Genomic DNA, 27,597 nt, shown 5'->3' with positions numbered 1-27,597 from the left:
GTCTGGAGTATTGAAGACTTCTACTTGGTTGAGAAGGATCTGATCAGAAAGTGTCTAGCCAAAGTCAACACATAAAAATCCATGGGCCCGATGAGATACACCCACATGTGCTGAGGGAGCTGACAGAAGTGACTGGCAAACTGCACTCAGTCATCTTTGAAGGTCTTGGAAAACGGGAGATGTGCCTGAAGACTAAAGGATAGCCAGTGTCACCCCAGTCTTCAAAAAAGGCAAGAAGGAACCAGTAAACTACAGGCCAATCAGCTTCACCTCCATCCCTGGTGATGGAGCTACTTGTTCTGGATGTCATCTCCAAGAAACTGGAAGAGAATAAGAGTGGTCAATATGGATTCGGCAAGGGAAAATCATGCTTAACCAACCTGGTAGCCTTCTGTAATGTCATCACTGGCTGGGTAGATGCAGAGAGAACAGTGAATGTTGTATACCTTGACTTCAGCAAGGCAATTGACACTGTCAAAACATTCCTAGTAATGAAGTTTAGAAAGTGTGGGATAGATGAGTGAACAGTGAGGTGGATTTAGAACTTGCTGAACGGCAGAGCTCAGAGGGTTTTGATAGGCAGGGCAGTCTGGTTGGAGGCTGGTAACTAGTGGTGTTCCATAAGAGTTGCTTCTAGGTCTGGTCTAGTTCAACATATTCATCAGTGATCTGGGTGAAGTCACAAAGTCCACCCTCAGCATGTTTGCTGATGATACAAAGCTGGAAGGAGTTGCTGACATGCCAGAAGGCAGTACTGCTATTCAACAAGACGTAGGCAGCTTGGGGAGTTAGGTGGAGAAGAACCTGCTGAGATTCAACAAGAGGAGAGTGTAGGTTCTTCACCTGGGGACAAAGAACCACATGCCTGACCTGCTGGAAGGGAGCTCTACAGAAAAGGACCTGGGTGTCCTGGTAGACAGCAGGCTGGCCATGAGCCAGCAGTGTGCCCTTGTGGCCAAGAAGGCCAATGGTATCTTGGGGTACATTAAGAAGAACATGGTCAACATGCTGAGGGAGTTAATCTTCCCCCTCTACCCTGCCCTGATGAAGCCACGTCTGGAGTACTGTGTCCAGTTCTGGATTTCCTAATTCAAAAAAGGTTGAGATCATCTAGAAAGAGTCCAGTGGAGGGCCACAAAGGTGTTGAGTGTCCTGGATCATCTTTTTTATAAGGAAACACTGAGAAACCTCACTCTGTTCAGCCTAGAGAGGAGAAGGCTTGAGAGGTGATCTCACCAGTGTTTATAAATACCTGAAGTGTGGGAGTCAAATGGTTCGGGCCAGGCTCTTTTAGTAGTGTGCAACTAGAGGAAAGGGGACAATGGACACAAACAGGAATGCAGGAATACAAACACAAGGAAGAACTTCTTTACTGTGAGGGTGATGGAGCACTGGAGCAGGCTGCCCAGGGAGATTGTGGAGGTTCCTTCTCTTTAGACATTCAAGACTTGCCTGAACACTTTCCCTCTCAGTCTACTGTAGGGAACCTGCTTTTAGCAGAGGATTTGGACTTGGTGATCTCCAGAGTTCCTGTTGAACCCCTATGATTTTATGATTCTATAGTGTCTTTCAGGAGGATCTATCCAGGCACAGAGGAGAGGCTCACTGGTCTGTAGTTCCCTGGGTCTTACTTTCTCCCTTTCTTTAAAATTGGCTGTCTTTCCAGTCAACAGGGACTTTGCCTGACAGCCACAACTTTTCAAATATGATGGAGAATCTCTTGGCAACCACATCTGCCAGTCCTTTCAGGATTCCAGGATGCATGTCACTGGGCCTTGTAGACATATGCTCATTCAGTTTTGGGAAGAGGTATATTTGACTTACTCTTCTTTTACAGTAGGAGAGATTTTTCTCCCACAGTCCCACCTAGGGGTTCACAGATGTGAGATTCAGGGAATGTGAGAGAAATGAGAATCCTGACTGCCACTGAAGACTGAGGCAAAGAACTTCAGCACCTCAGCCATCTCCATGTCTGTTATAGTCAGTTTTCCCTTCTCATTTATCAGAGGAGTTACACTCTCTTTAGACAGTCTCTTCTGATAGATGTATCTGTAGAATCCCTTTTTGTTATTTTTCACATCCCTTGCCAAATTCAGTTCCATTTTGTCTTGGCTCTCTGGGCCCTAGCTCTGCGTGTCTGTACAGCAACACCTATTCTTCCCACACACCCATTCTTGCTTCCACTGCCTGTACGTGTCATTCTTTATCTCTGTTTGACCAGCAAGTCCTTTCTCAGCCATGCTGAATTTTTTTTGCCTTCTCCGCTTGTTTTCCTATACTGGGCAACAGAGAGCTCTTGTGTTCTCAGAAGAGTGTCCTTAAAGAGTTGCCAGCTCTGCTTTGCTCCTTTTTCTCTAAGGACAGCTTCCCAGTGGGTCTCATCTGGCAATTCCTTAAACAGTTGGAATTTTGCGCTCTGGAAGTACAGGGTCCTGACTTTGCTTTTTGGCAGGCCCATCTTTCTCAGTATTGCAAACTCAACCAGGCCATGGTCACTACAGCCCAAAGTGTCTCCAGTCTTAACATTTTTCTTGAGCTCCTCTGCATTAGTGCTCCGTAACACTCCTCTTCTGATTGGTTTGTCTAATAGTTGGATGAGTAAGTTGCTCCCAACACACTCCATGAGCCTCTGGAATTTCTTGCAGCCTGCTATATTGCATTTCCAGGAGACATCTGGGTGTTTGAAATTCTCCATCAAGATAACAGCCCGTGAGTGCAGCATTTCTTGTAATTGAAGGAAGAAGGCCTCATGTACAGCTGCTCCCTGATTAGGCAACCTGTAATAGACCCCAGCCATCAGATGTCCTTTATTTGTCTGATCCCTGATTTTCACCCATCCATCCCCTGCAATTCTGTGATAACTATTGAATTACCTCTATTATTTGATGCTATCTGTTCTATACACAGGAAATAAACCAATACTATTTATCTGAAAAGTATTCTGTCATAAACTTTGAGGAAGAGCATTTCTATTTTTCTGTTAGGAAATTATGCGTGTACTGTAGTTATTTCACACCTTTTCCTGTGGTTCCTTTATTCTCCTTTTGTTAAAGAGAATTTAGAATCTATAGTCAAATGAGTCTTAAAGTCCTAAGATATTCAAAGGAATGAATGTGCAGAGAAAGCAAAGCAATCTGTGTTTTCATGCAGTTGCTGAATAGTTTCCGGATCAATTACATCTGATATTTTCAACATAAAGTAATTCTTACTACTTCTCTAAAGAATGCATATTGTTGTTATCACATTTAGTATGGTGTATCTTAGAGTCTGTCCTGGGAAGCACAAGGGTATGCAATGTCATACTAACCTGAAATGAAGTTCTCTTGACAGCTGAAAATAGAACTAAGATAATTCCATTTGTAGTTTCTCTTACTCCCAACGAATAGATCTTCTGTACATAACCAACATTCCTATGTACTTCAATTGTACTTCTTCCTTTTCAGTATGTGAGACTGAGAGTTCTTTTAGATAATTAAGTATATCAATAAAATTCTTCATGGATACATCTTTGTCACATGGTCTGCTTTGTATTGAATCCTTAGAGGAAAAGAAACCACACAACTCATTCAAAAATCCAAAACAATTTAGGATTTAAAATGTGTGAGTCTAATCTTGAACATTTAAAAAAGTTATTGAGCACAATCCAATGTTATCCATTGCTGTTAATCCAATGTTATCCATTGCTGTTATCTTAGTATTGAAATGAAAATAATATTTCATTTTAAAATAAAATTCACTAATGTGGCAAAGTAATTTATTTTATTTCTTTCAAGTTCTATTTGTTATTTTTTACAGAAAACATTGTTATTATGTTTTAATATAAAATTTACAAATATTAACATGTAACTGTTCTGAATAGAAAATTTGAATGTAAAGACCAATTTTAAAATAAATGCTTTGGACATGGTTTCCAATAAAAATTCTGTTTCCTTTTTAAATAGTAGCCGTAATGTATGGACAGTTCTTCAAGCAAAATGAAATATATGTTGACCAGATCTTCTTTTCATGATTTTATAGCTTTTGTTTTAACTCTCCTTTTTAGGCACCGAGCTGTGAATCTCTTTCTTCAAGGATATGATAAATCTTGGATTGAAACAGAAGAACACTATTTTGAAGACAAACTGATAGAAGATTTAGCAGTATGTCTGGGTGCAAAGGGTTATGGGAATGTGTTATGGATTAACATTCATCTTGTATAATCATAAATCTCTGAGAGATGTAAGAGGTTATCTGAGCTATCTCTACTCAGAAATCTCTACTACCAAGACATTCTGATATGTATTAAAAATAAAAAAAAAAAACCCCAAAACCTGGAGATTACAGAATTTCCTTAGGCAATCTGCCTCAGGGCTTCAGCAATGTCATTATAAAACTTCTTGTCTATGCCAGCTGCTGACACAGCCTTTCTTCACCTGCCTTGTGTAGAAGGGAAACAGTTTGTTGCCTTCTATCTTTGCAGTTAATTTTTATGTTTTTGAAGACATTTTAACCCCCGTTAAAAGCATTCAAGTCAAAAGGCTGAAATAGGAAACTAGAGGAGTTCTAGTCTTAGATGAATCAGTTCCTAAGTTGTAGACGTGAAAAGGTTGTTCACTGGGACTTACCAGTGCATGAGAGTCCTATTGGATTGCTGGTCATGGAAATAAGGATTTTTATCAGCAATCAAGTGTTAGACTCAATGCCTGATAATCCCTAGGATGATTTTCAGTAGTGGCTTGTGTCCTCATCCTTTTATAATCATCTCTCAGAAAGCTACTTTTTTATGAGGATTGGGTAAGAACTAGGATAGGGAATTATTGTACTAGGAAGTTTTTTTCTGTCTCTATCAGGACAAGTCAGTCTTCCTACAATGAGGAGGACCCAGGCTCATGAGGAAGGGGAGAAAGAAACGAGCCTTGGATTGTGCTTCAAGTTAAAAGGCGTGGTGTACTCGAGTAGAAAACAGAAACAAGCCAGGGCTCAGAGGGTGTAGCCAAGAATTCTCATTCTTTAGCTCTCTGTAGTCATCAACTACAATGTACTATGCCTTAGTACATTGTTTCACAGTACTGAGAATTTTGGACTCTCTTTTCTGCTAAGTGGAAATAGTTTAAAAGAGGAAATGCAATGAAAACTTTCTCCAAAAACTCTTTTTCCTGACTTTGCCAGATTGAGACCATACAGTCCCGTGGAAAGGGCATTTTCTGGATGTTGGAGATGAGCGTTCAAGTAAATGGCTAGGCTAACACAGATCTACTTCCTGAATCTTCTGTCTATAAGTCTTTTATATAAATTTGGTAATACCTTTGCTATATATGAAAAACTATACATGAGTGCTCTATTTAAGGAGTTTAATTCTGCTTGTTCTTAATTCTGATTCAACAGATCAAGCCTCTAATGAAGCTAGGTTTTAAGAGTTGGAAATTAAAATAATAGACAAAATTTAAAATTGTTTTGTTTACATTGGTTTTAGAAAAAAATTAACTTAGGTGATAAATTTGTTATTAGCTTCTTGGTAAGCATTACCGAACCGTAATGACTTACGGAAACAGTGTGTTTAATAGAAGATTAATAACGAGATTTCATTAAAAGTAACTCTTTTAGATCTTAACATTTAGATATGGCAGCTAAAATTTCCACAACTTTTTTTTTTTTTCTTATTTTAAGTTCACTTAAACTTTTAAAATTTAAATAACTATAGGGCAAATGTCTCAAAACAGTAAAATTTGAGAAAGCATATTTTCTCAGAAATGCCAGGAAATGCTTTAACTTAGTGGTGAATTTTATCCTCCATTTAATTTGAATTAAATCTCTGAAAACTAATAACTTTCATGAAATAGTAACAGAACTTTTGTCATTTGCTTCATCAATTTTGGTAATACTAGAGAGGTGTTTTTTTTGGTTTTTTTTTTTTTTTTTTTTTTTTTGAATGATAACATTATGGAATGCTGCCATTTAATTAAAGAGGAAGATTACCATCCTAAATGAAATTTAAATAAAGAGCAGGAGAGTATTCCCCATAATGGTAAGACATAATTACAATTATATTTTGCTGTGTTCAGATTTTGTTATTGATACTGAAAATATTGTTGTGTGAACTTTCCATGCCCAGCTGGAAATAACTGTCTTTACCTGTAATAGAAGTGGGCTAGTTAGCAAAACAGTCATTCTGCTTACATGTCAAGGAGAAGTGAATTCTCAGCTGCAACTTGTATTTAGTAGAAATGAAAGGAAAATGAGAACTTCACAGACATATATGAAATGTAATACACAATGACATCTAAAAGTATTCAGAGAGGAACATTTTTGAGGCAGCTTCTTGGCAATAAACAATCCTTTTTCCTTACACCTGTTATGTGGCCAGTTCTTACTGATAATAGATAACGTCTGGCATTATAATATTTCTTTTTTACTTCTACAGTTGTAACAATGCATGCAATTCTTTTTATCTGTATTGCGTTGTATACTGCTGTCATGGTTTTATGATTTTTGGTTATCAGTATTCCACATCATAACATCATGCAGTGTACTGGGAGTTAAAAAGCAAATGCTCTAGTTCCGGGTACTTGTCTGGAAGAGAAGAACTACGTTCCCCAGAAGACTGTTCGAATACTGTTATCATTCCGATACTATATTTAGTAAAATTTCTCCTCAGATCGTTGCCGCTGCTTTTTTTAAATTATTCTTTTTTTTTTTTTTTGGGGGGGGGGGGGGGGCTGTTTCCCTTTCCGGAGGTGCATTTTGGGAAAAAAAAAAAAAAAAATCCCTCCGCCCCACTAGTCACGGAACTGGGCCAGACCAGCCCATAAACTGTCCACAACTGCTCGGTGAAAACAAGAGGAAGAGTAGGCATAATTTGTATAACCAATTTTATGTTACCTTCAAGATGCTTTGTAAAAAAAAAAAAAAAAAAAAAAAAAAAAAAAAAAAAAAAAAAAAAGGAAAGAAAGAAATTGAAGCAATGAAAAACATAACCTGACATATCTTTTGGCAAAAGACAGGAAGTCAGAGGTCAGAATTTGCATAGATCCTTTTCAAACCATTGCTTCAGTCATTGCCGTCATGATATCTAGGAGAAATTTTCCTTCTTGAGGAAGCTAACTAGAGCAGTCTACACCAGAAATCAAACATGGGGGGGAAGAAAACCAAAATTTTGTATGCATTTGTATGTATATATAAATAGTTGATTGATATAAAGCATTTGTTATACATTATTGATTTGTCACCATCTAAAATTCTTCATTATTGTTGTTGGTAGACATGGCTCCTTCTGGTTAAAGCTATTGTTGAGCTTCAAGTTTGAATAATGTTCCTCTGGGAACATAATACCTGGCATAGCAATTCAAACAAAGGATCAAACGAAATCTCTTGTTAACATAGAGAGAAACAAATTACTGTTTCAGAATTTGAAAATGAGGGTTGATTTTTAGGAAGAGAAGAGTTCCCACGCTTTGCACATAAAGTAGTCTTCATGGTGTAGTTGCTTGTCTCCTCCTGACTAACCGTGTCAAGATAATGTATGCAAGTGTTTAATGCTTGAGAAAGAGGAAAATAATTTTCACAATAGAAAATCTAATATACTTTTCTTTTCTTAATCTTTATATTATTTTTTTCCCTAAAGAAACCTGGAGAGGAACCACAAGAAGAAGATGAAAGCCTTAAAAGAGTGGATCCATTACATCAACTTATTCTGCTATTCAGTCGAACAGCCTTAACTGAAAAATGGTAGGGATAGTTTGAAATGCTCTCCAGGGTGTATGCATATTTTCAGATTACTTATGTATTTGAAGTTAGCTATGTCTTTAAATCAAATTGCATGGTTTAGGCCAGAACATATGAATACGTACACATGGTGAGTTTGGCATACACTGAAACCTCTCCAGTCTGTGGTAGTATGTGAAGAGATTTTAATGTGACTGATAATAATAGAGACATGCAGATACCTCATAAAGTTTGTCATAGACATGGATGCTGTACTTCTGGCAGCATTTGGGAATTATGCTCTCTTCTATCTTAAATCCTTATTGAAAATGATACTCTAATTATTAATTATACTTCTAGAAATAATTGAAAAATTAACCATTCTGTCTTCTTTGGAATCTGTTTTTTGATATCTTGGATGCTGTGTTTGTAGGTAGCCTTACTTTTCATTTTGTATTAGTTAATCAAGTCCTCATTTTCAAAAAAGATTTTAGTAATTATGAGCATGGAAATACTTTAAGTGACTTTTATGGTGCTTAAAAATATTCTGGAGTTTCAGTTCTACTATTATTGCTCTAATCTTTTTTCTTTTCTCTCCTCTATTACCCAGCAAATTGGAGGAAGATTTTCTCTATATGGCTTACGCTGACATTATGGCAAAGGTAGCTTTTTCATTACCTCTTACGTCTTTTATGTTTTAATAACGCTAATGATGAAGAGAAATTCTGTATAAAGTCAACTAATCCTTAGCCTTTCTTGAGCTTATTAGTAAATGTTTCCTTTTTGCGTGTTATCAGAGTTGCCACGATGAAGAAGATGATGACGGTGAAGAAGAAGTAAAGAGCTTTGAAGTAAGATTATACTTCTGTTTCTTTGGTGTTATTTTTCTTGTTGATGTTTGGTTTTTTTTCCTCTATCTTTTTTTCTTCTCATAATAGACATTTTTCATAGCTTCTAATTGACATTTATGTTTCTTGGTTCATGGCTTACTGCAGCTTATTATGGCAGTGAACTGCATGTCAGAAACTGAATTGGTGACTATGAGTCATCAGATTCACAGCAGTAAAGCAAAAACAGATGTTTTGTCACAAAAAGGTTTATATATATGTAGTAGTTTAATACATCTTGCATGTTTAGTTGATTAACTTTAACTGTTCAGTTACTGAGGAGAAATATTATGGTATTTTATTCCAGAAGTCTGATAGTAACAGACTGCATCTTGCAAGGTATAAGATTCAACTTCAGTTTTTACATGATAAAAATACTGAAATAGCACAGTAGCAGAAGCCATTCATGTTCAGTACTAGTAATTAATGCAGTATTTTTATTTATGTATATACAGCACTACTTCTTAATAAAAGATGAGTACTATCCTCTGTAAGAGGAAACACAAATACATGAATTTATTGCAACAGTAAGAGATCACGTAATCCCTTGTTACATGTTTGCTCTGTGATCTATCTCTCTTTTTCCACCAAGAAAATGAAAATCAAGAGAAATTTTTTGTTCTGAGGGACAGTGAAGAGAGTTAGCTTGTGAAAACTTTGAGGATATAAGATCCTGGCATTAAAAGCTGTCTTGTATTTGCTAATCAATTAATACGTGTATTTACTACATTTCCTGAAGCACAGAAACAGGAAATGCATTATTTTATTCTTTTTTAATATATATATAGATATAATGATTTATCTGATATGAAACTACTTATGCTGGTTTTATTTTTGAGGAGGGATTTGGGGCATGCTTATAATTAACTCTCATTGTTTTGTACGTATTGGATGCTATGTATGTTTTCTAAATGCTGTATCAGATATCAAGGAACTGCTGAAGTGTATGTTCCCTGTTTTGCAGTATACAGAAGTTAGAAAAAATACCAATTCCTTTTAGTCCCTCAGGAATTGTAGAACAGCTGAATTGCAAACTAAACTGATATATCATTTTCTGTTTTGTGATAAATAACTAAGTCTGATTCCAAATTTTCATGCTTCTTTTTTTAGTTTTATTTTTGGAAATGCAATGTATGACATTATCATTGCTTTATGTAAGTTTTTGTCAGTATGCTCATGCTTGCTTATTAGATATTTAAAAGACTTATGTTTATAAATGCAAAAGTGTATAAATAGAAAGTCATTGAGTTGAATGTACAACATTACCAATAGGGGGTTTTATTAGTGCTCCTTATCTAAATTATACTGAGTTTCTTGTCTAGTATTCAAATTTATCTTTTGAAAGATTATTCTTATTTTTTTTACATTATTTTTTTCTGTAGCTATGAATCTTCTACTCAAATAATGCATTAGCTCTTCAAAAAACAATTTTGTGTATGTATTTGGTCAGTCACTTACCTGAAGAAAAAAATTTTGGACTTCTTTTTCTTATTGCTATTTTGCTTCTTGTCCTTGCCCTTCCTTAAGGTCACAGGATCTCAACGCAGCAAGGTAAAAAAAAAAATAAAAAAAAATAAAAAATGTGTGTGTATTTGTCTGGGTCTAGTTTTGTGACTTTTAGGCCCAACATCTTGAATAAGTTTGTGTAAAAGGTCTTGAAAACATTTCTAACATTTTTGTTCCAACATGACCTCTCTCCACCAAACCCTTCTTGTGTGAAGAATCTTATTAAAGACAGCAAGAATTATTTAGGAGAAATTTGTACAAAAGCACATTGTCATTTTGGGGAAAACTGAGTGTCATTTGGCTTGCTCATATTGTTTTACTTTTCTTCCTTTTTGTGCTTATTTATCTTCTTTCTGGTTATAATTTAATTTCAATGATTTAACTGATATATATGGCTCTTGAAGGGAAAGTCGTCTGAAGGGACCACTCTTCTGTATCTTAGCAGATATGCGTTTATGATGCAATAGCAGAATTGTTCATCTGATATTTGTCACAGTGATCTCATCAGTTACATTGTAGCTTATGTATGGTTTAGATCATTTGGTGTAGATGGAGATCAGTGTCATCATACTTGATAGAAACTCCCTAACTACTCCATAACTGCAGTGATTCCCTGTTGTTCCATGCTTTCTCTAAAAACTTAGAGGCAATTGGTGTAAAATTTTGCAGTTGTAATTAGTATAGTGACTCAGTTTCTTACCTAATCTTATATGACTCTCAACAAAAGTCTCGTCACCCATTTCTAAAAGATTGGCCCGTAGCTTAAGCACCAACTTACCAGCATACTTCATGCAAGTAGAAGTCTCAGTTTCCATTGTTGAATCAAACTGCTTGCTGATAATACTGCAAAGTTGATGTTTTGAGCAGAGCAATAGCATGTGTGGTAGCTAATTTTTGGTTCTGAGGCTTTTAAATGTAGTTATCTGGCTCGTGGATAATGGAGGCTAGAATAAGTGGAGATGGCTTACTTGAGATAGAAATGTGCAGATTTGCCTAATGGTCAGGTTCCAAGCAGTGGTTTCAAAATTCATATGCATATGGCAATATGGGGATCTAGACTTCTCCATTGAAAAAATCAAGATCTTTGTGGTTTTGCGTTTGCTAGCACTTACTAACATTCAGCCTGCAAAAGAGTTTCCCATAGGACTTCAGAAAGAGAAGATGTACTTCAAGATCTATTTCATTCTTACTCCTTCAAAAGTTTGCCCAGTTCTGTTACACCTTCATACATTAAAAACATTAATCTAGAAGATGAATGTACTCATATGGACTTGCAAAGAATTGTTTTAAAAGTATTCTACCTGCTACAAACGCATCATACATACTAAAAATGCCCAAAAGAAAGTATGTAGTCGGTCTATGTAGTACAGTCTTTTCCTTATTTCTTCTGCTGAGCCATTCAAACACCACTTGTCTATCACTTTGCCTACATGGTTTCCATACACTAAATGCTTTATGTTCCTTAGGAATTAGCCTGTTTTTCTGATGGAGATCTGTTTTCAAAAGGAAAAAGATACAAATTTTTGCTTCCTTCATGCATGACAGAAAACTCTTGTAAAGATGTGAGACCATATATGCCAAGTGTATGTGTGCCTTTGTGTATTTGTCTGTCTGCCTGCCTATCTAGAGGTATAACATTAAGTCTGTATTGGGTCCAGTCCTGTTCAGTATCTTTACAGATGACTTGGATGAAGAGTATTGAGTGCACTCTCAGTAAGTTTGCAGATCACACCAACTTGGCAGGATGTGTTGATTTGCCTGGGGATAGGAAGGCCCTACAGAGAGGGATCTGGACAGACTAGATCGCTGGGTTGAGGCCAGTGGGATGAAGTACTGGGTCCTGCACTTTGGCCACAACAACCCCACGCAGTGCTACAGGCTTGGGGTGGAGTGACTGGAAGACTGTACAGGAAATGGACTCGGAGATGATGGTTGACGCTTGTCTGAACATGAGCCAGCAGTGTGCCCAGGCGGGCAAGAATGCCAATGGCATCCTGGATTGTATCAGAAATAGTGTTTCCAGCAGGAGCAGGGAAGTGATTATCCCCCTGTCCTCAACCCTGGTGAGGCTTCACCTCGAGTACTGTGTTTAGTTTTGTGCCCCTCACTACAAGGAAGACACTGAGGCCCTGGGGCGGCGTGTTCAGAAAAGGACAGTGAAGCTGGTGAGGGGTCTGGAGTGCATGCCTCATGAGGAGTGGCTGAGGGGGGAACTGTGATTGTTGAGTCTGGAGAAGAGGAGGCTTGGGGAGACGTTATTACTCTCTACAGCTCCCTGAAGGAAGGTTGTGGTGAGGTGGAGGTCAGCCTCTTCTCGCATGTAACTGGTGATAGGACTAGAGGGAATGGCCTCAAGTCGCACTAGTAGAGATTCAGTTTGGATGTTAGGAAAAACTTCTCCAAAAGAGGCAACCAGCTGTGGAACAGACTGCCCGGGGAGGTGATGGAATCACTGTATGTGAAGGTGTGTTCAAGAAACGTTTAGATGTTATATTGAGGGACATGGCTTAGTGGGAAATACTGGTGGTAGATGGACAGTTGGACTGGATCTTGGAGGTCTTTTCCAACCTTGGTGGTTTTATGATTATATTTTATTCTATGCTTTGTATGCTAGTAAAAAAGACTGACTATTCAATCAGGATGGGAATAAAGCTCTACTGGTCCTCTAGACTTTAAGAATGTGAATGATGTTTGAAGTACTAAATCTTCTCCCAATAAGATCAACAGAGACCTTTGGACAAACTTAGAATGTGATAGAAATGAGGAGTGCATTTTATCTGCAATTTTCATACTCATGCTTTATGCAGTACAGTCTCATTTCTCTACAGATAATCTTTTTTCTTAATCACTGTGTGGGCAGTCTGGAGGTCAGAATGCAAATAAACAGTAAAGTTGTCTGTTCTTCACAAAATCACAGAATTGCAGGGGTTGGAAGGGACCTCAAGAGACCATTGAGTCCAACACCCCTGCTAAAGCAGGTATTCTACAATAAGTTGCACAGGTGGGTGTCCAGACAGGCCTTGGATATCTTCCTAGAAGGAGACTCCATAACCCCTCTGGGCAACCTGTTCCAGTGCTCTGTCACCCTGACCATAAAGAAGTTCTTCTGCATGTTTGTGTGGAACTTCTTATGTTCAAGTTTTGTCTTATTGCTATGCACCACTGAGAAGAGGCTGGCTTCATCCATTTGCTCTCACCTCCCTTTAGATATTTATAAACGTTTATCAGATTCCCCCTCAGTCTTCTTTTCCCCAGTCTGAACAGATCTGGGTTACTCAGGCTTTCCTCATACAGGAGATGCTCCAGGCCCTTAATCATCTTTGTGGCCCTACGCTGGACTCCTAGGAGATCCCTGTCTTTTTTGAACTGGGGAGCCCAGAGCTGGACACAGTATTCTAGATGTGGCCTCACCAGGGGAGAGTAGATAAAGAGGATCACCTCCCTTGACCTGCTGGCCATGCTTTTTTAATGCATTCTATTGGCTTTCTTGGACACAAGGGCACATGTGAATCTATCAACATTTGACTGTTAGCATTTTCTTTGAATTATTGTGTTTTTCCCTTGGTCTTGGTCTTTAGGTGAACTTTCTACTCTGCACAGTTGCGCAAATAACTCCTTGTAGAATGAATGTCAGTATCCTCCTTGACTCTATCTGATAGGAAATTATTTCAAATCAAAGTTTTTCACTAATTGAGTATAAATTGATTTCTACATTTGAGTCATTAATTCTAGTGGTTTGCTACATATTAGTGTGCTCTAAATATGTGGCTCAAGAAGAGGAATCAAACCTAGCTTATCTTTTCAAAATTAATTGGTTAATTCCAGGAAGAAACAGGGGAGTAAGAGCTTAATCTCAATTACTGCTAACAACTTTGTAGATTTTTGTAAAAAGGATAAATTATTCTGTCGCTTATATCAGACCACTGTACTTAAAAATAGTGCAGGCTCTTAATTGAGGATCTAGCCTACCAGGGATGGTCACTATTACCTTTCTTTGTCACAAAGCCTACGTAAAGTGAGTGGCCATACACAGTCTTACTAATGTTTCTTTTGAAGAATGATATGATCAATTTATCAATCCTTAGGAATTGAACAATCCAATAAATTTGTTTCTCTTTAGTTTTTCCTACTCATAATGTCTAATGGAATGAATACAACTTTTCATGTACCTCTTTAATAATTCCAGAATCCTTATGAGCATAGTTTGCCAAAACTCAGCCTTTGAAGAGCTGAGAAAATATATCCTGCTCTGCTAAAGGAAATAAAATGTGAAGTCAAATAAAAGGTCTGTTTTTAAGTACTTCAGAGTTACTCTGATTTCAGAAATATGCTCAACTGATTTCAGTAAACAATATCCTCAAAAAAAAAAAAAATTCATTCTAATAATGAAAGTGGTGAGGTTTTTTGTTGTTGTTCTCACTGATTTCATTTCTTTTGATGTGTTGCTGAATATCATCTTTTTTAACATTGTTAGCTAAGGCATTTCAATGTAGATTTTATTTAGAGCTATATAAAGTCTTCTTTTGACTGTAAACAGGGAACTACAAACTACCCTTATAATTCTTGAAGACCCAGTGTGTTCCACTGCTGGTTAATTGCTTCCTGTGCTGATTTTCTTAATAGGTAAAGGAGCCATTATTCTGAAACTTGCTGATGTTTAAATAAACTATTTTTCTTTTTGCAACTGGTGTTTGGGTCACCTCAAATGAACCTTTAGTTTGAGTTCTTACTAGAGAATTTATGTAGAGGTAAAAAAAAAAAAAAAAAAAAAAAAAAAAAAAAAAAAAGTACCAGGTGGAAGTCTTCATTCTGTGATTGCTGGTAATCTCATTTTTTGATGCATATTCCAGAATTATAAGAATCTTTGGTACCACAGAGATGAAACAGATAAAATCAGTAGAATGAAATTTTGTCAAGTGGTCCTTGACAGCAGAGGTAGTAGCTACTCTTTGTTAAATGACACTAAATGTTTTAGCATTTGATTTAGCACATAAAAATGGTGGGTGAAGTTGATACATGAGAACTCTTTCAGTGCTATCATCCAGTAGATGATGACATAGTGGTTCAACAGAAATCCATATGAATTTTTTCTTTGAATGTGACAGCTAGAATCAAGTTGAGTAAAATGTAAGCAAAGACCCTGCAGGGTAAGTTAGAAGGTCTTTTCACAGTCTTTCCACTGATGAAGGTGTCAGCATGGGTCTGTTAATCTTGGGGTGGCATTTGGACATTTCTCTGTTCTCTGAGCAGATTATATATTTCTGTACAGAATGGTATCCATATGAATTTCAAGTAAAACTAAGAATGCTGTTAAGAGAAGAGTCTTAAACTGGAGGACAAAAGACTACTCAGCACATTCTGAAGGAGAGTTTCATATGCTGGCTGAGGAATTATGCCATTCACCCCTGGGGTTGGATTGTTGAAGGAATGTTCTGCAGATGGTTCTTCATGAAGGAGGACAAGCTAGGAAGTTGTTATAGCCAGAGTGAATGGCTTTTCTGCCTTAAACTTCAAAACACAGATTTACACAGTGTCACTAGTTACCTAATGTGTGCCATTGTGTCTCTATTCTTTCTTAGGTCACAATGTTGTTGATATTGTGCTATTTTTTATTTCCAAGACCACCTTTGTTTTGTTTTCTTCCTGTGCTACCCGAGTCAACCTGGGCCCATTTCCATCAATCACTTTTTTTTAATCATAGACTTATCAGAAGATATTTTTTTTATGTTTTCTTTCATCCAGTTAGAGAACTTGTGTTCACCACTGGACAGTCAACCATTCACTTGTCATTTGCTCCTACTTATTTGCAGTGTTTGGATTCTCCACAATCTAGTTTATAGTATCACTGACTTAGGATCAGTGCAATTAATACATCCTTTATTATAAGGTCAGTTGTTTCTCACTGTCTCTGCTTTGGGGTATGTATACGAGGAACGTAACCTACAACTGATTATGGGAAGTGTACTACAAAAGTCTTAAAGAGAATCTCTTTACAAAGTGAATGATACATGACATACTTGTAGTTTTCTTCAGGTTTCAATTCAGGAACAGGGTAATAAATGATTATTTGAGGCTACTCATTAAGATAATTCATCATGTGTTTTGGCTGCTTTTGTCTTCCATGTCTATCAGCATTGCTTCATGCTACAATGTTCCAGCTGCATTGGTGTGGTACTTTGCAAGAGCACTCCCAGGCATGCTACAGAGTTCTGTGATTATTTTTGGTGCAGTAATTACATAATGATCTTGCCAAGCCTATTGCTCTATGGAAGATATGGTACTTCAGCTAAAGAATTCAGATCTAGTCATAGTGAAATATTCTAAATGATCCATTAATTTTGTGGGGTTTTTCATTTTTAATTCACATAGAGAGTTAAACATGTATTTCAACTATTCCAAGTACGTTGAGTTTGTTACCCACTGTTAAACAAGTAGTAGTGGCACATTTTGAAAGTAATGTGTAGTTTCATAGCTATTATGTGTCAACAGAAAAAAAAAAACTGGAAACTGGGAACACACGGATTTGAAAATCCTCAAATACAATATTTTTCCTCTTTAAGACTTAGAACAATATTAATTCCTGTCTACCTGAATGGGAATTAATATGATGAGAGATATCATTAGTGATACAGCAAGAATATAGTAATGTAGGAAAGAGTACAGTACTGTAGGAAAGAAAAGTACTGTACAAGAAGAGTACAGTAATGTAGGAAAGAAAAGTTCTTTGCAAGAAAGGAAAATATAATTGAATGACAGGGTGTATGGCAAACAGGTATATAGGTATTGGACCAGAGAGATTATCACGTTACAAAGGAGAAATGAAATAAAGAGCTTAGCCCTGTCCTGGGCTCGCAGAATTGCTCCAAGAGGAGTGATCTCCAGAGAGAGATCCTTCCTCCTTGCGAGTCAGCCCTTAAATGGGGTCTAGGAGGTCACTCAGGTGAAATTGTGTTCACCTGTGCCCCTGTGGCTGACTCAGTGCTCACCTCAGGTTCAGAGATTCAGGCCATGATTCAACAGTTCCCATACATAGGGTAAACATGATGACATCAGTAAAGATACTGCTGCAATCTGAAATGGAGAAATTTTTACAAAAAGGAAATGTGTAGGGAGAGATTGTACGGAATATTTTTGAATTTGTAAATGTATTAAGATAGAGTAGATCAAAGTGTATGTTCACTTAGTAATATTTAATAAACCCCCTACTGCAGGAATTCTACCAGAATTACTACATTCAAATTGAATAGATTTAGTTCGGAGGAAATTAAAAAATTGCTTATAGGCTGAATGTATCTAAGAGTATGGCAGTTAATTCATGAAGTTTATCACTTTTAGTGATGATGCCTAAAGAGCAATTTCAAAGGTTTTCAAAAGTACTGATGTTTTACTAGTAGTATCAACTAGTAGTATCAACTGATAGAATGTTTGTAAATGTCTGGTATTGTGATATATCAATATTAATTAACTCTGGAAAAATACATAGAAGAAGAAAGTACAGCAGATGACAGAGAAATGGCTTTATAATTGCAAAGAAGTTTTACTAAAATTTCACTTTTAAGATTATTTTCTAGGAATTTGGTAATTTTCTTTTTAACTTATTGCTATATTTTTTTCATCTGTACTTCAAAAAAATTCCCTTTCATTCCCTCCCCCCTCCAAAAAAAAAAAAAAAAAAAGAAAAAAGAAAAAAAGAATAAGAAAAGTTTGAGTATCTGCTTTCAGAGTGTTACGAATATGCTTCTCTGTCATAGAAGCTTCCTGGAGAACATCTGTAATGTGCGAATACATATCTAAGTGATTAGCTTTTTTCCATATAAATGTAAAGCACTCAAGAAACAATAGATTTGTTATTTATTTATTTATTTAGGTTTATTACTTCAAGTATTTGAGGTCATATGAAACATTTTTACTTACTGTTGTTATGATTTTAGTTAATGCCAGAAAATTCAAGCCACTGGTTAGTTATTTTGTTAGTTTTCTTGGTGTTAACTGGCAGGCATAGTAAAGCTCAAAACCCCAACCTGTTATCACAGGTAACTATTAGCAATAATAGCATACCGTATAGAAAATGGATAACCTGAGCAGCCAGCAGCTCTGTTAATGTTGCATAACTTCTATATTATGGATGACTCACTAAAAATCAGTGCTGCAATGTAGCAGGATCTATACTGCTCTACTTTCGCAGCCTGACTTACATGTTTATGCATTAATGTAGCGTAGGGAAAGCAACAGAGAAAATGCATTGTCACGCTGAAGAAGGCAACATGCTGTTTGGTAGGACTTATCACCAAATGAATGATTGTTTTCAGAAGAAATGTTTGTTGATTCTTTTTTTGAGTTTTGTTTTGTTCTTGTCTACTCTGGTTACCTCAACACCTTGATACCTCATGGGAAATGCCACCCTTCTGACTTCAAATTCTTCAGCCTGTTTCTTTTGTTCTTCTGTAGTGTCATTGACAGAATTGTGCATACCTACTTTTTTAGTCTGGAGATTACACAACTACATCCTTAGGGTACTCATTTTTAAGAACTAAAAAATATTCTATAATGAAAGTACTATATCTGGTAGGCTTGTGAATAATAAATCTTGCAGTGAAAGACAACTTGAAAGATTGTTGGGTCTAAAATAAAAAGTAACTATGAATAGGAAAAAGGGTGTTTTTTTGTTTTTGTTTTTGTTTTTTTAAATAAACATTGATTGAAGCAAAGGAAAATGTTTTATTGTAGGTGTATTGAACCTGTGATGTCACAGTTTCCTGGTGGTGTGTGTGTGTGCGCGCACACGTAGGTGCATATGTGTATATGTTTCTGTTTTGTTTTCGTTGAAGTCCCAGGAAGAGGTTTAAACATGAAGGCAAAACTTTCAAACTTTAGCATGGCTAAATATAAAGCAAAGCTGCCATATTTTTTTTTCCCCTTTTTTTGTGCTTCCATCTAGCTCTGTCACTTAACTTAAGGAAAAAAGAAAGATACAATTTAACCATAGGAGAGCTAATAGTGTGAAAAAACAAACCCTGATGAATTTTGTTTCCGCAGCACGATAATATCAAAGATTTAAGAAACAAATTTGCCAGCCTCGGCGAGAACTCTCTGGTAACAGCATAAATGTCTGTGTTGGTTTGCTTTTGAGTTAAAGGTTTTCTTCATTCATTTAAATGCATTTCTCTTTTTCCCTCTTCTTTTTTCTTTTAATTTATTATTCATACTCTCTATATAGCAAGCCTTCATTTTTTAAACCTCTTCCATCTTCCAATGTCTTTTTTTCTGTAACTTCGATGGAAAGTTTATGGCAGCAAAGCTGTCATTCTGGCTACTTCTGCTGCAGCTGTTCCTGCTTTTAGGTCATACATGTTTTGGGCGTTGTGTTTTTGGACATGATACTAACTGATTGTGTCATGTTCCTTTTGAGTAAGCTTTCTACCACGCCATCTGATGGACTCACTGTCATAGGGCTCTATGCAACGTCCATTTTGCAACTTATACTGCTTAGTCATCCTCAATTCTCCAGCAGACTTAATTAATTTTGTGAAACTTTAAATTCATCTGGAGTTAACTGTGCCTTTATGTTTGCTCCTTATGCTCTTCTTTGTTTTTTTTAGTGGTAGTTCAAATTATAAAGAACAAACTTCACCATTGCTCAAGCAGTGCCATGCAGTATTGTTTGTTGCCGCTATAGGATGCGAAATATAAAAGCACAGTGCATTTTGTCAAATACTCTGTTGGTAGGGTGGGCAATCTGTATTGTGTTGTAAAGAGGAGTTGTGGAAAAAAAAAAAGTGAAATGCTTTGGTTACTCTGGTATTCAGCAAGAACTTGCAACTCAAGAGCCATATACTGAGCAGTATTAAGTTATGGTCCCACCGTAGAAGATTGAGTGTTAACTGTTGCACAAAAGTACAAATTTTATATACACAGTATATATATAATGAATATGGGCTTCAAACTAACCTAATTATTTACAATTGAAGGTAACTCTTTTCAGATAAACTACTAAAAACATATTAAAGAAAAATACCAAGGGGATAATATTTCTTGAATGTGTTAAATATCAGTTGGATAGCACTGTCTGTATTAAGTTGGTCCATGATGTTGCCATAGAGCCCATATACTAAGAGAAAACCGAAAACCTTTGAAGAACTGATAGTAACTGAAGTCTTCATCTTAAATGACTGGAATTTTTATTCAGGAAAAAGAAATGGAAAAGCAAAAACTTCTGTATCAGCAAGCCAGACTGCATGACCGGGGTGCTGCTGAGATGGTTCTTCAGACAATCAGTGCTAGTAAAGGTAATTTTTTTTAAAATGAATTTCATATTATTTCTGATGAACTTTGAAATCACAGTTTTAAAAAAGTGTTTGCAAAGATATTAACTCAAGCTAGCTATCATGAAACATACTGTTTTACATGAGAAACAGGAATGTCCCTCCTGGTAACTGCCACTTAAGTCAATGCATGCATAAGTTAATAGAACATTCTTGTTTTAAAGTGTGATCTGAAAGTATTTTTTATAATTTTAAGGTGAGATGGGGCCAATGGTTGCAGCTACCCTGAAGCTAGGGATTGCCATCTTAAATGGAGGAAATTCTACTGTTCAGCAGGTACAGTATTCATCCATTTTCACTCATTCTAGTCAGTACAGAACTATATAACAAAAGTCCTTATTATTTTAATGAATTATGTAGTAAGACTATTTTCAAGTGCTATTTATACTTTTAACGTCATCCCCAGAAGAAAACAGTTTACAAAATAATACCTTGTTTGTTAGATATATTCATTTTATCTATATACATAATTAATCTGCAGAATGCAAGGCTTGTCGATGCTTTATGGGCTGATTCAGCCCAGTTCCATGACTAGAAGGATGGAGGGATCTGCAGATCTGCGCCTCCGGAGGAGGGAAAAAAGGAAACCCCAAATAATTAAAAACAGTGGCAACGATCTGAGGAGAAACAAACTAATTTATGAAATATAGTATCAGAATGCAAGATAACACACTATAATACAATATAATTAGAATTGAAGCTAATAAATCAAATATAATGAGAGAAAGAGTGTCTGATAAAAAAACTGAAGGCCTTACACTAATGGTATGTGGTCAGGACAAGCAGCATCGAGAGAGCCTGATGACTGAAAAGAGGGTCATCAAGTGGCCTACTGTGGCCTTATGTGTGTTCCCCCTGAGCAGGAATGATAACAGAACAGTGAACAGTTTTCTGGGGAATGTAGTTATTCTTCTCTTCTGGACAGGTGCCTGGAACTGGAGCATTAGCTCTTTAACTCTCAGTGCACTACATGATTTATGATGTGGAATACCAATAACCAAAAATCATAAAGCCATGATATGCTAAAATAAATGTTTTTCAGTTTGTCTGGAATGGAGAAACTTTATGTTAAATTGTTATGTCCTGTGAAGGATTTTGGGAAATAATTTATGGGGGAAGTTTGCTATTGTCTTGTAGCCAGCTGAGAAAAATTGCTGGTCTCAGTATTCACAGAGGAATTTTTACACATCAGAAGTCCTTAACTTACACCTTGGACAGTCTTTATGATAAAAGCAGAGAACTCAAAACTTGATTTGTTAGTTTATGGTAACATAATGTAGTGAGCAGAGGGCAAGTCTGGTATTTTGATTGTATTCTGTACTGCTGAAGAGAAGTGCCTCATGCAGATTACACTCAGTGTTCTGTTGTAGTTCAAGATTCCTGAGTCTGGAAGGTTTCAGACATGCCATTACTACATTGCTGTAGGGTGATTTCAAAGAATACAGGAAGCTGGGAAAAGTCAGGTTCCTCTGTTAACTAGCCATTGAAGAAGTTGAGGACAGCCAAAAAGATAAACAATTTCTGAGGCTATCATTTCCAGGAAGTGACCTGGAAGTACATGAGTTATCTCAATTAGTATCTACTTTAATGTTTGTCAGTTCTTTGTGTTGTCCTGACAGTAAATGACTTAGAAAAATTATAATGTGTACATAGTTATTTAATCTGAATTTATAATGCAACAATTTAGTTTTTTAAAATAATAATTTAAAAAAATTGTTAAAATTTTTAATCAGAATGCAGGACAGTTATGAATCTGGTTAATATAGTAGTCCTTGTAGTCTAAATTGCATATATATAGAATAAAAGCGTCAGTAGAATAGTAAGAATTGTTGTTTTTTTTTTTTTTCAATTGCCTCATTTCTACTCCTTTTCTAAAGGTGTTATGTTTACTTTTCCTGTTTTTCTTTGGGCCTTAGCATGAACTCCTCAGTCTTTCTTGGGAATAATGGCAAGGGCAGAGGAAGACATGTGGAAGCAATTTTGAAAAGTCATTATTTGGCGTTCTTTACTACAATTAGTTTTCTGTTGATGGTGTGAGTTCTTTTTCCACCATCTTGGATCTATGTAAGGTTGTGATACATTCTGTTAACAGTGTCTGATTTTTTTCTTTTTCATTTTGGACTTTTCTTATTACTTTTTATTCCTATTCTTTTTGTTACTTGTAAAAAGAGTTTTATCTCATTCGTGAAGTGTATTCTTGCAGGATTCCAGCTGAAATTGATCGTTGACTACTGTGATTTTTTTCATATCTGGGCCTCTGGTTTGATCCTGTATTTTCACTTGACAGCATATTCAATCTAGAAATAGAGTTCAGTCCAATGAATAACTTCTTGTTATTGTAACCTACTATCAGAAAAGTAGTACTGATTAAACTGCAGCTAAAACAAATGTAAAAACACTCCTCTGACTACTGACTTGCTGTTGCATCTAAAATAAGCTAAAATAAATTAAGGCCATGACAATCCCAGTCTGGTGCTGAAATAGTAGTGAATAGAAATGTGTTGCTGAGTAGTACTAAGATCGTATTTATAACAGACACTAAAATTCTGCTGACTGAGGTGACTTTAATTATTTTCCATGTTTTAAGGAGAAGTAAACAGAATGGATATCTTTTTCTTTCAAGGATATGGGCTTTAAATGTTCTTTTTATTTTTGACACCTGCACTTTTCTCATCAATACTATTATTACATAATTTGTAAATATTAGAGATATTTTGAAACACCAATATTACTAGCAATCTAGAATCAATATAGTATTATGTAAAGTAGAATAACATGTAGTGTAAATATTAATTCTCTGCACATGTGATCTGTTTTTACTGCAGAAAATGCTTGACTACCTCAAGGATAAGAAAGATGTGGGTTTCTTTCAGAGTCTTGCTGGTCTTATGCAGTCCTGTAGGTAAGAAAATATCTACGTTAAAAATTCATTATTTTATATTTAGGTTTTATTCTACAGGATGTATTCTTTTGAAAAGAACTGCTCATTTATTTATTTATTTATTTTTAACGATACCTGGAGAGTGCCCTGTGATAGATTTAGGATAGAGGACAATATGGCATGAAAATCTTCATATTATATCAATCTGCCTTAGTTAATGTTCCGTTTTCAGATATGTTTATGACATTTATGTCTGATTGAGATATACCAGAAAACAATTCCAGATTTAGGAGATTCCTGAAGAGTGAATTCTTAACTCTGGAGATACCCTGTAATTCTTCAAAGATCTGGTTAATGATCAGTGTTAAGTAATCATAAAGATTTTGGGAAACCCCAACTTAGTAAGAAGAATTAATAGAATTTTAGTGTGCAGAAAAAGGCATAGAATACTGTTTTAATAAACTGAAGAGGTACTATGGTTTTTTTGTTCATTTCTGCTTCTTGACATGTGTTGATTATATGTAAAATATTTAAATATTTAAATGCACTAGGGATAAACCATATTAATAAAGAACGTAATAATGACATAAAATATAAGACGTTATGGGACTTCCTGAATAAAAAGACTCAGCATTCTGTCATGTCAAGGGTACTATCTGATATTCTTTTTTCATAAGACCAACCTTGGAAAAGTTTCTCTTTGAATTCAGTTAGATTGGAATTCCTCGACACTTGTGATTTCTCTACACTTTCTTGCTTATGAAAAAGAAGTATTAACGGCAAGCTAACATGCTAAGCAGTAAAAGGCTGAACTTTCCATTCACAGATGGAAATCTATTAAAAGTACAAATTCCTTACATCTGGATAATTGAGTATAGATGCCCTTTTGGCATCTTCTGTTTTTCAGAACATGGAGGGAGGGAGAGGTGCACTGAATGGAACTTAAAATGACATTGGATCCTTCTAAACCTAGCTGCTTGGGGGTGAACTGGTCTATAGTGTGAAAGCATTCAATAATGTGGCTTCTTTGCAGCCCCTGAAAGTGTGTGTGTGTGTATATGTATCATATGCATTCACTTTTATTTTTTTTTTTTTATCAGTTATAAAGAACTAAATTGTATTGTCTTCTGCAGGGCAAAAGCATGTTAAGTCTGTAGCACTGAATTTTGTAATCTTATAGCAGATGGATATAGTAAGCCACTGAAATATATCTTTTTGACACTAGTACGATTATATGCTTAAATATGCACAAATTCTTCTCTATCTTTCAAAAAATAAAATACTGCTTATATTTAATTAATCTCTGAACAAATACAATTTTTCTCATTTCAGTGTTCTTGATCTAAATGCATTTGAACGTCAAAACAAAGCAGAAGGCCTTGGCATGGTGACTGAAGAGGGATCAGGTAATAATTAACAGAAATGATCAGTGAACTTTTGCCTTCTACATTTTGTAGAAGAAAATTTCAAAGAAACCTTTAAATATGTATCTAGAGTCTGATGCTAAGATATGGCATCTAGAAGTGTTTTATATGTAATTGGTCTACTTAAGCCCATACTTGTCAATAGTAAATAAGTTTCAGAACTGTCTCAAAGGAGGCTTACCCATCATTTTGAAGAAGCAAAGAAGAAATTACATGTAAAATTGAAAGCAGATTCTAGTTACAAACAGTGTTTATGCATGTATACATTTCAGAAGTCCTTAAAATGAAATTAAAAGCTCCCACTTGATTTCTTAAATTGATTTGGCCAGAATCTAAACCAGAAAATTTACTTAAAAAATAGGTTAAATAGTAGAGGTCAAGAAAACGCTGTTTGGAAAAAAAGTCTTCTTGGAAAGCCGCTTCTTTGAAATAAGCATTTCTGTTGGTCTGTGTTAAAAAATTAAAGAAATAAATGCTTTACTTTTGACTTTGTACAACTTCACCTTTCTACCCTCTGTGTTGTCAGTTAACTGTCAATTTCTTTCTTCTGTTTGACAGTAAGATCTTTGATTACCTTCCTGTGTTGTCTGGAACAATTAGTCTCATTTTTACATGACTATTAGGGCTACCAAAACACAATTTCTCCCCTTATATACAGTACTTTTTACAGTGTATTTTTGTGTTTGAATCCTACAGTGTTTGAATCTTTTAGCATGTTTTTATCTTAAAAACAAGGTAAAAAAGCTTGACTGCATAATCATCATTGCATTTTGGGGCTCATAGATCATACCTGCAGCACATCATATCTCATTAGCTATTGTGCTTATAACTCTTTTATGTAGCATATTTCCTGACTATTCAATTGCTTGTATCAAATCAGTACCATAGAACATTAAATTTGGCTGGATTACTTCAAGACTGATAATAAAAAGCTGTTTCTCCAAAAGTGCTCCACAGTAAAATTATAAGTTAAATATAGACTGCTAGATTTAAGTGAGTAAACAAAATACGGTGAACTCAAATGGCTAAACTTTGGTTGCATGATTGTAAATTAAACACTGATACAATTATCTGTCACACAAGTTTTTGATCATTACTTTCATATTTTACTGAAAATTACTTTGCACAATGTTTTAAGCTGTTGGACAATATTTCTATTACTAAATATTTATTTATAATTTGAATTTTAAGATGAACAGCTACCTCTGTTTCTAGAAATTCCTGCTATTGAATGCAGATATAAATAATTATTTGAACAGTGCATAATTAACTCCACAGATAATAGAATATTTTTGTTCTTCCTCATTTGAGGGATTTTTTTTGTTTTTTTTCCTGTTTATTTGATCCTTATATTTTAGTATAGTACTAATTTTGCCAAAACCAATACTAAATCAGTTATGTATTTGCTGAAAAAAATTTATCAATTTTTTCTTTTTTTCTTGTTTCCTTTTCATTGAACTAAATGTCCTCCCTTCCTCAGTCATCACTCATGAGCGCGGTAATTATTAAACACAACTGCCTTTCCTTTATTTTTTCTGTTGTTAGCTTTGTGTCAGCACTGTACAGCTCCTGAACATCATTAGATTTTTTTTGTTCCTGTGAGAGTGTTAAACCAGTGGTTCTCTCCTATTATTATTGAAATTATGTATTCTAAACTTCTTGATTTTTGCATCAACTCTCCTCGCTTTGTTCTTCCTTCCTTTCTCAGGATTTGCACAGTAACTTGCATGCTAGATGTAAGAGCAGCAAGCTTTTTTAAACTTTTTTTTTCTTTTTATTTCTTTTCATTTTAGCAATCCCAGTATTTGCAATGGATGAATGTTTAAAAAAATAAAACAAAAAGGTGTACCTCTACATACACCAAGTCTTGTGCTATAGTCCTCCTGTAATATTTATGTTGCGTTTTGAATGTAGCTTTATCGCTGCATTGGTTTGTGCAAACACAGGAAATCAGTGGTGGATCCAGTGAGGATTTGAGGGTGGTTAGTGAGGAGAGGACTTGCCACTGGCTAGGTTTATCTAATGTGGTCAGGAGTTGATACCAGGAAGAGGTGGTTCTCCTCTAATTTCGAGGAATAAATGTTTACGGGTGGCTCATCTTTGCTCTGAAAAGTACTTGATGTTTAAATGTTCCTATACCTCAACAGTAGTCTAAAATACTGTAAAATGTCTTGTAAGAGTAGTTGCTGTGAGATGTTGCCATCAACCACAAGAACTAAGAATTAAAAATAAAAAATGGATATACGTTTCAGCAGAAACACTAAGCTCAAACACAGCAAATGTCGTTTGATCAGCAAAATGTTGAAGGAGGAAGGTGAAAGAATCTTGATTTTTTTGCTTGTTTTCTCAGTCGAAATTTCCATTTAGCAAACTAACGGAATTCTACAGTTAGGATCATGTGTTTTGGTTTTCTTTGTTATTGACAAGCAGCAACATCAATGTCAAGATACAGTAACTACACTATGCCAAAAACTTCTTAATACAAAGGGATAAAATTTACTAACATTTACTTTTTCAAAGGTTATTATTCAGTTATTGGAAATTCAAGAAAACCACAGCAAAGCAAAGTCAAACCAAAAAAAGGTTTCTCATTTTCTTTTTAGAGTTACTTTATTCTTGATATTATGATCCCTTCAAATTATAGTATTTTCTGTATTATAAAGCACTTTTTTCAATTGACTGAGAAGGAATTTATGTAAGAGCTGTCTAGCTGCTGGTATTAAGACCTGATAGCATTATGAAAGCCCAGCCAGTGTCTGTTTGCAGAAACTCCTGCGGTGAACATTTTTCAGGTATCCTAGATTTTTGTGGGATACATGACATCATATGGTCTATTTGCAATCGTATGAATACTTCCAAGGAAGTACCAATGACAGTAGTGGAACGTTCTCCTGTTC

The 27,597-nt window shown here is 35.6% G+C and overlaps 1 protein-coding gene across 12 annotated transcripts in view; it reads left to right on the top strand.

Moving 5' to 3' along the window:
- RYR2 (ryanodine receptor 2) overlaps positions 1-27,597 on the top strand; it is a 361,102-nt gene that overhangs the window by 299,921 nt on the left and 33,584 nt on the right. For 7 of the 12 annotated variants that reach the window (XM_046939481.1, XM_046939480.1, XM_025149037.3 and 4 more), the window contains 10 exons: positions 4,043-4,139; positions 7,601-7,704; positions 8,291-8,342; positions 8,478-8,531; positions 10,095-10,118; positions 19,110-19,166; positions 20,260-20,359; positions 20,592-20,671; positions 23,221-23,297; positions 24,609-24,682. In XM_046939481.1, coding sequence (XP_046795437.1) covers positions 4,043-4,139; positions 7,601-7,704; positions 8,291-8,342; positions 8,478-8,531; positions 10,095-10,118; positions 19,110-19,166; positions 20,260-20,359; positions 20,592-20,671; positions 23,221-23,297; positions 24,609-24,682 — 719 coding nt within the window. The remainder of the gene's footprint in view (positions 1-4,042; positions 4,140-7,600; positions 7,705-8,290; positions 8,343-8,477; positions 8,532-10,094; positions 10,119-19,109; positions 19,167-20,259; positions 20,360-20,591; positions 20,672-23,220; positions 23,298-24,608; positions 24,683-27,597) is intronic. The other 5 variants (XM_040698261.2, XM_040698260.2, XM_040698262.2 and 2 more) reach the window with 2 other exon arrangements.

This window comes from Gallus gallus, chromosome 3 (genome assembly GCF_016699485.2).
Source record: "Gallus gallus isolate bGalGal1 chromosome 3, bGalGal1.mat.broiler.GRCg7b, whole genome shotgun sequence".
NCBI classification, from domain to species: domain Eukaryota; kingdom Metazoa; phylum Chordata; class Aves; order Galliformes; family Phasianidae; genus Gallus; species Gallus gallus.
The sequence above is the reverse complement of the archived record's forward strand: the minus strand, read 5'-3'. Positions and strand labels throughout refer to the sequence as shown.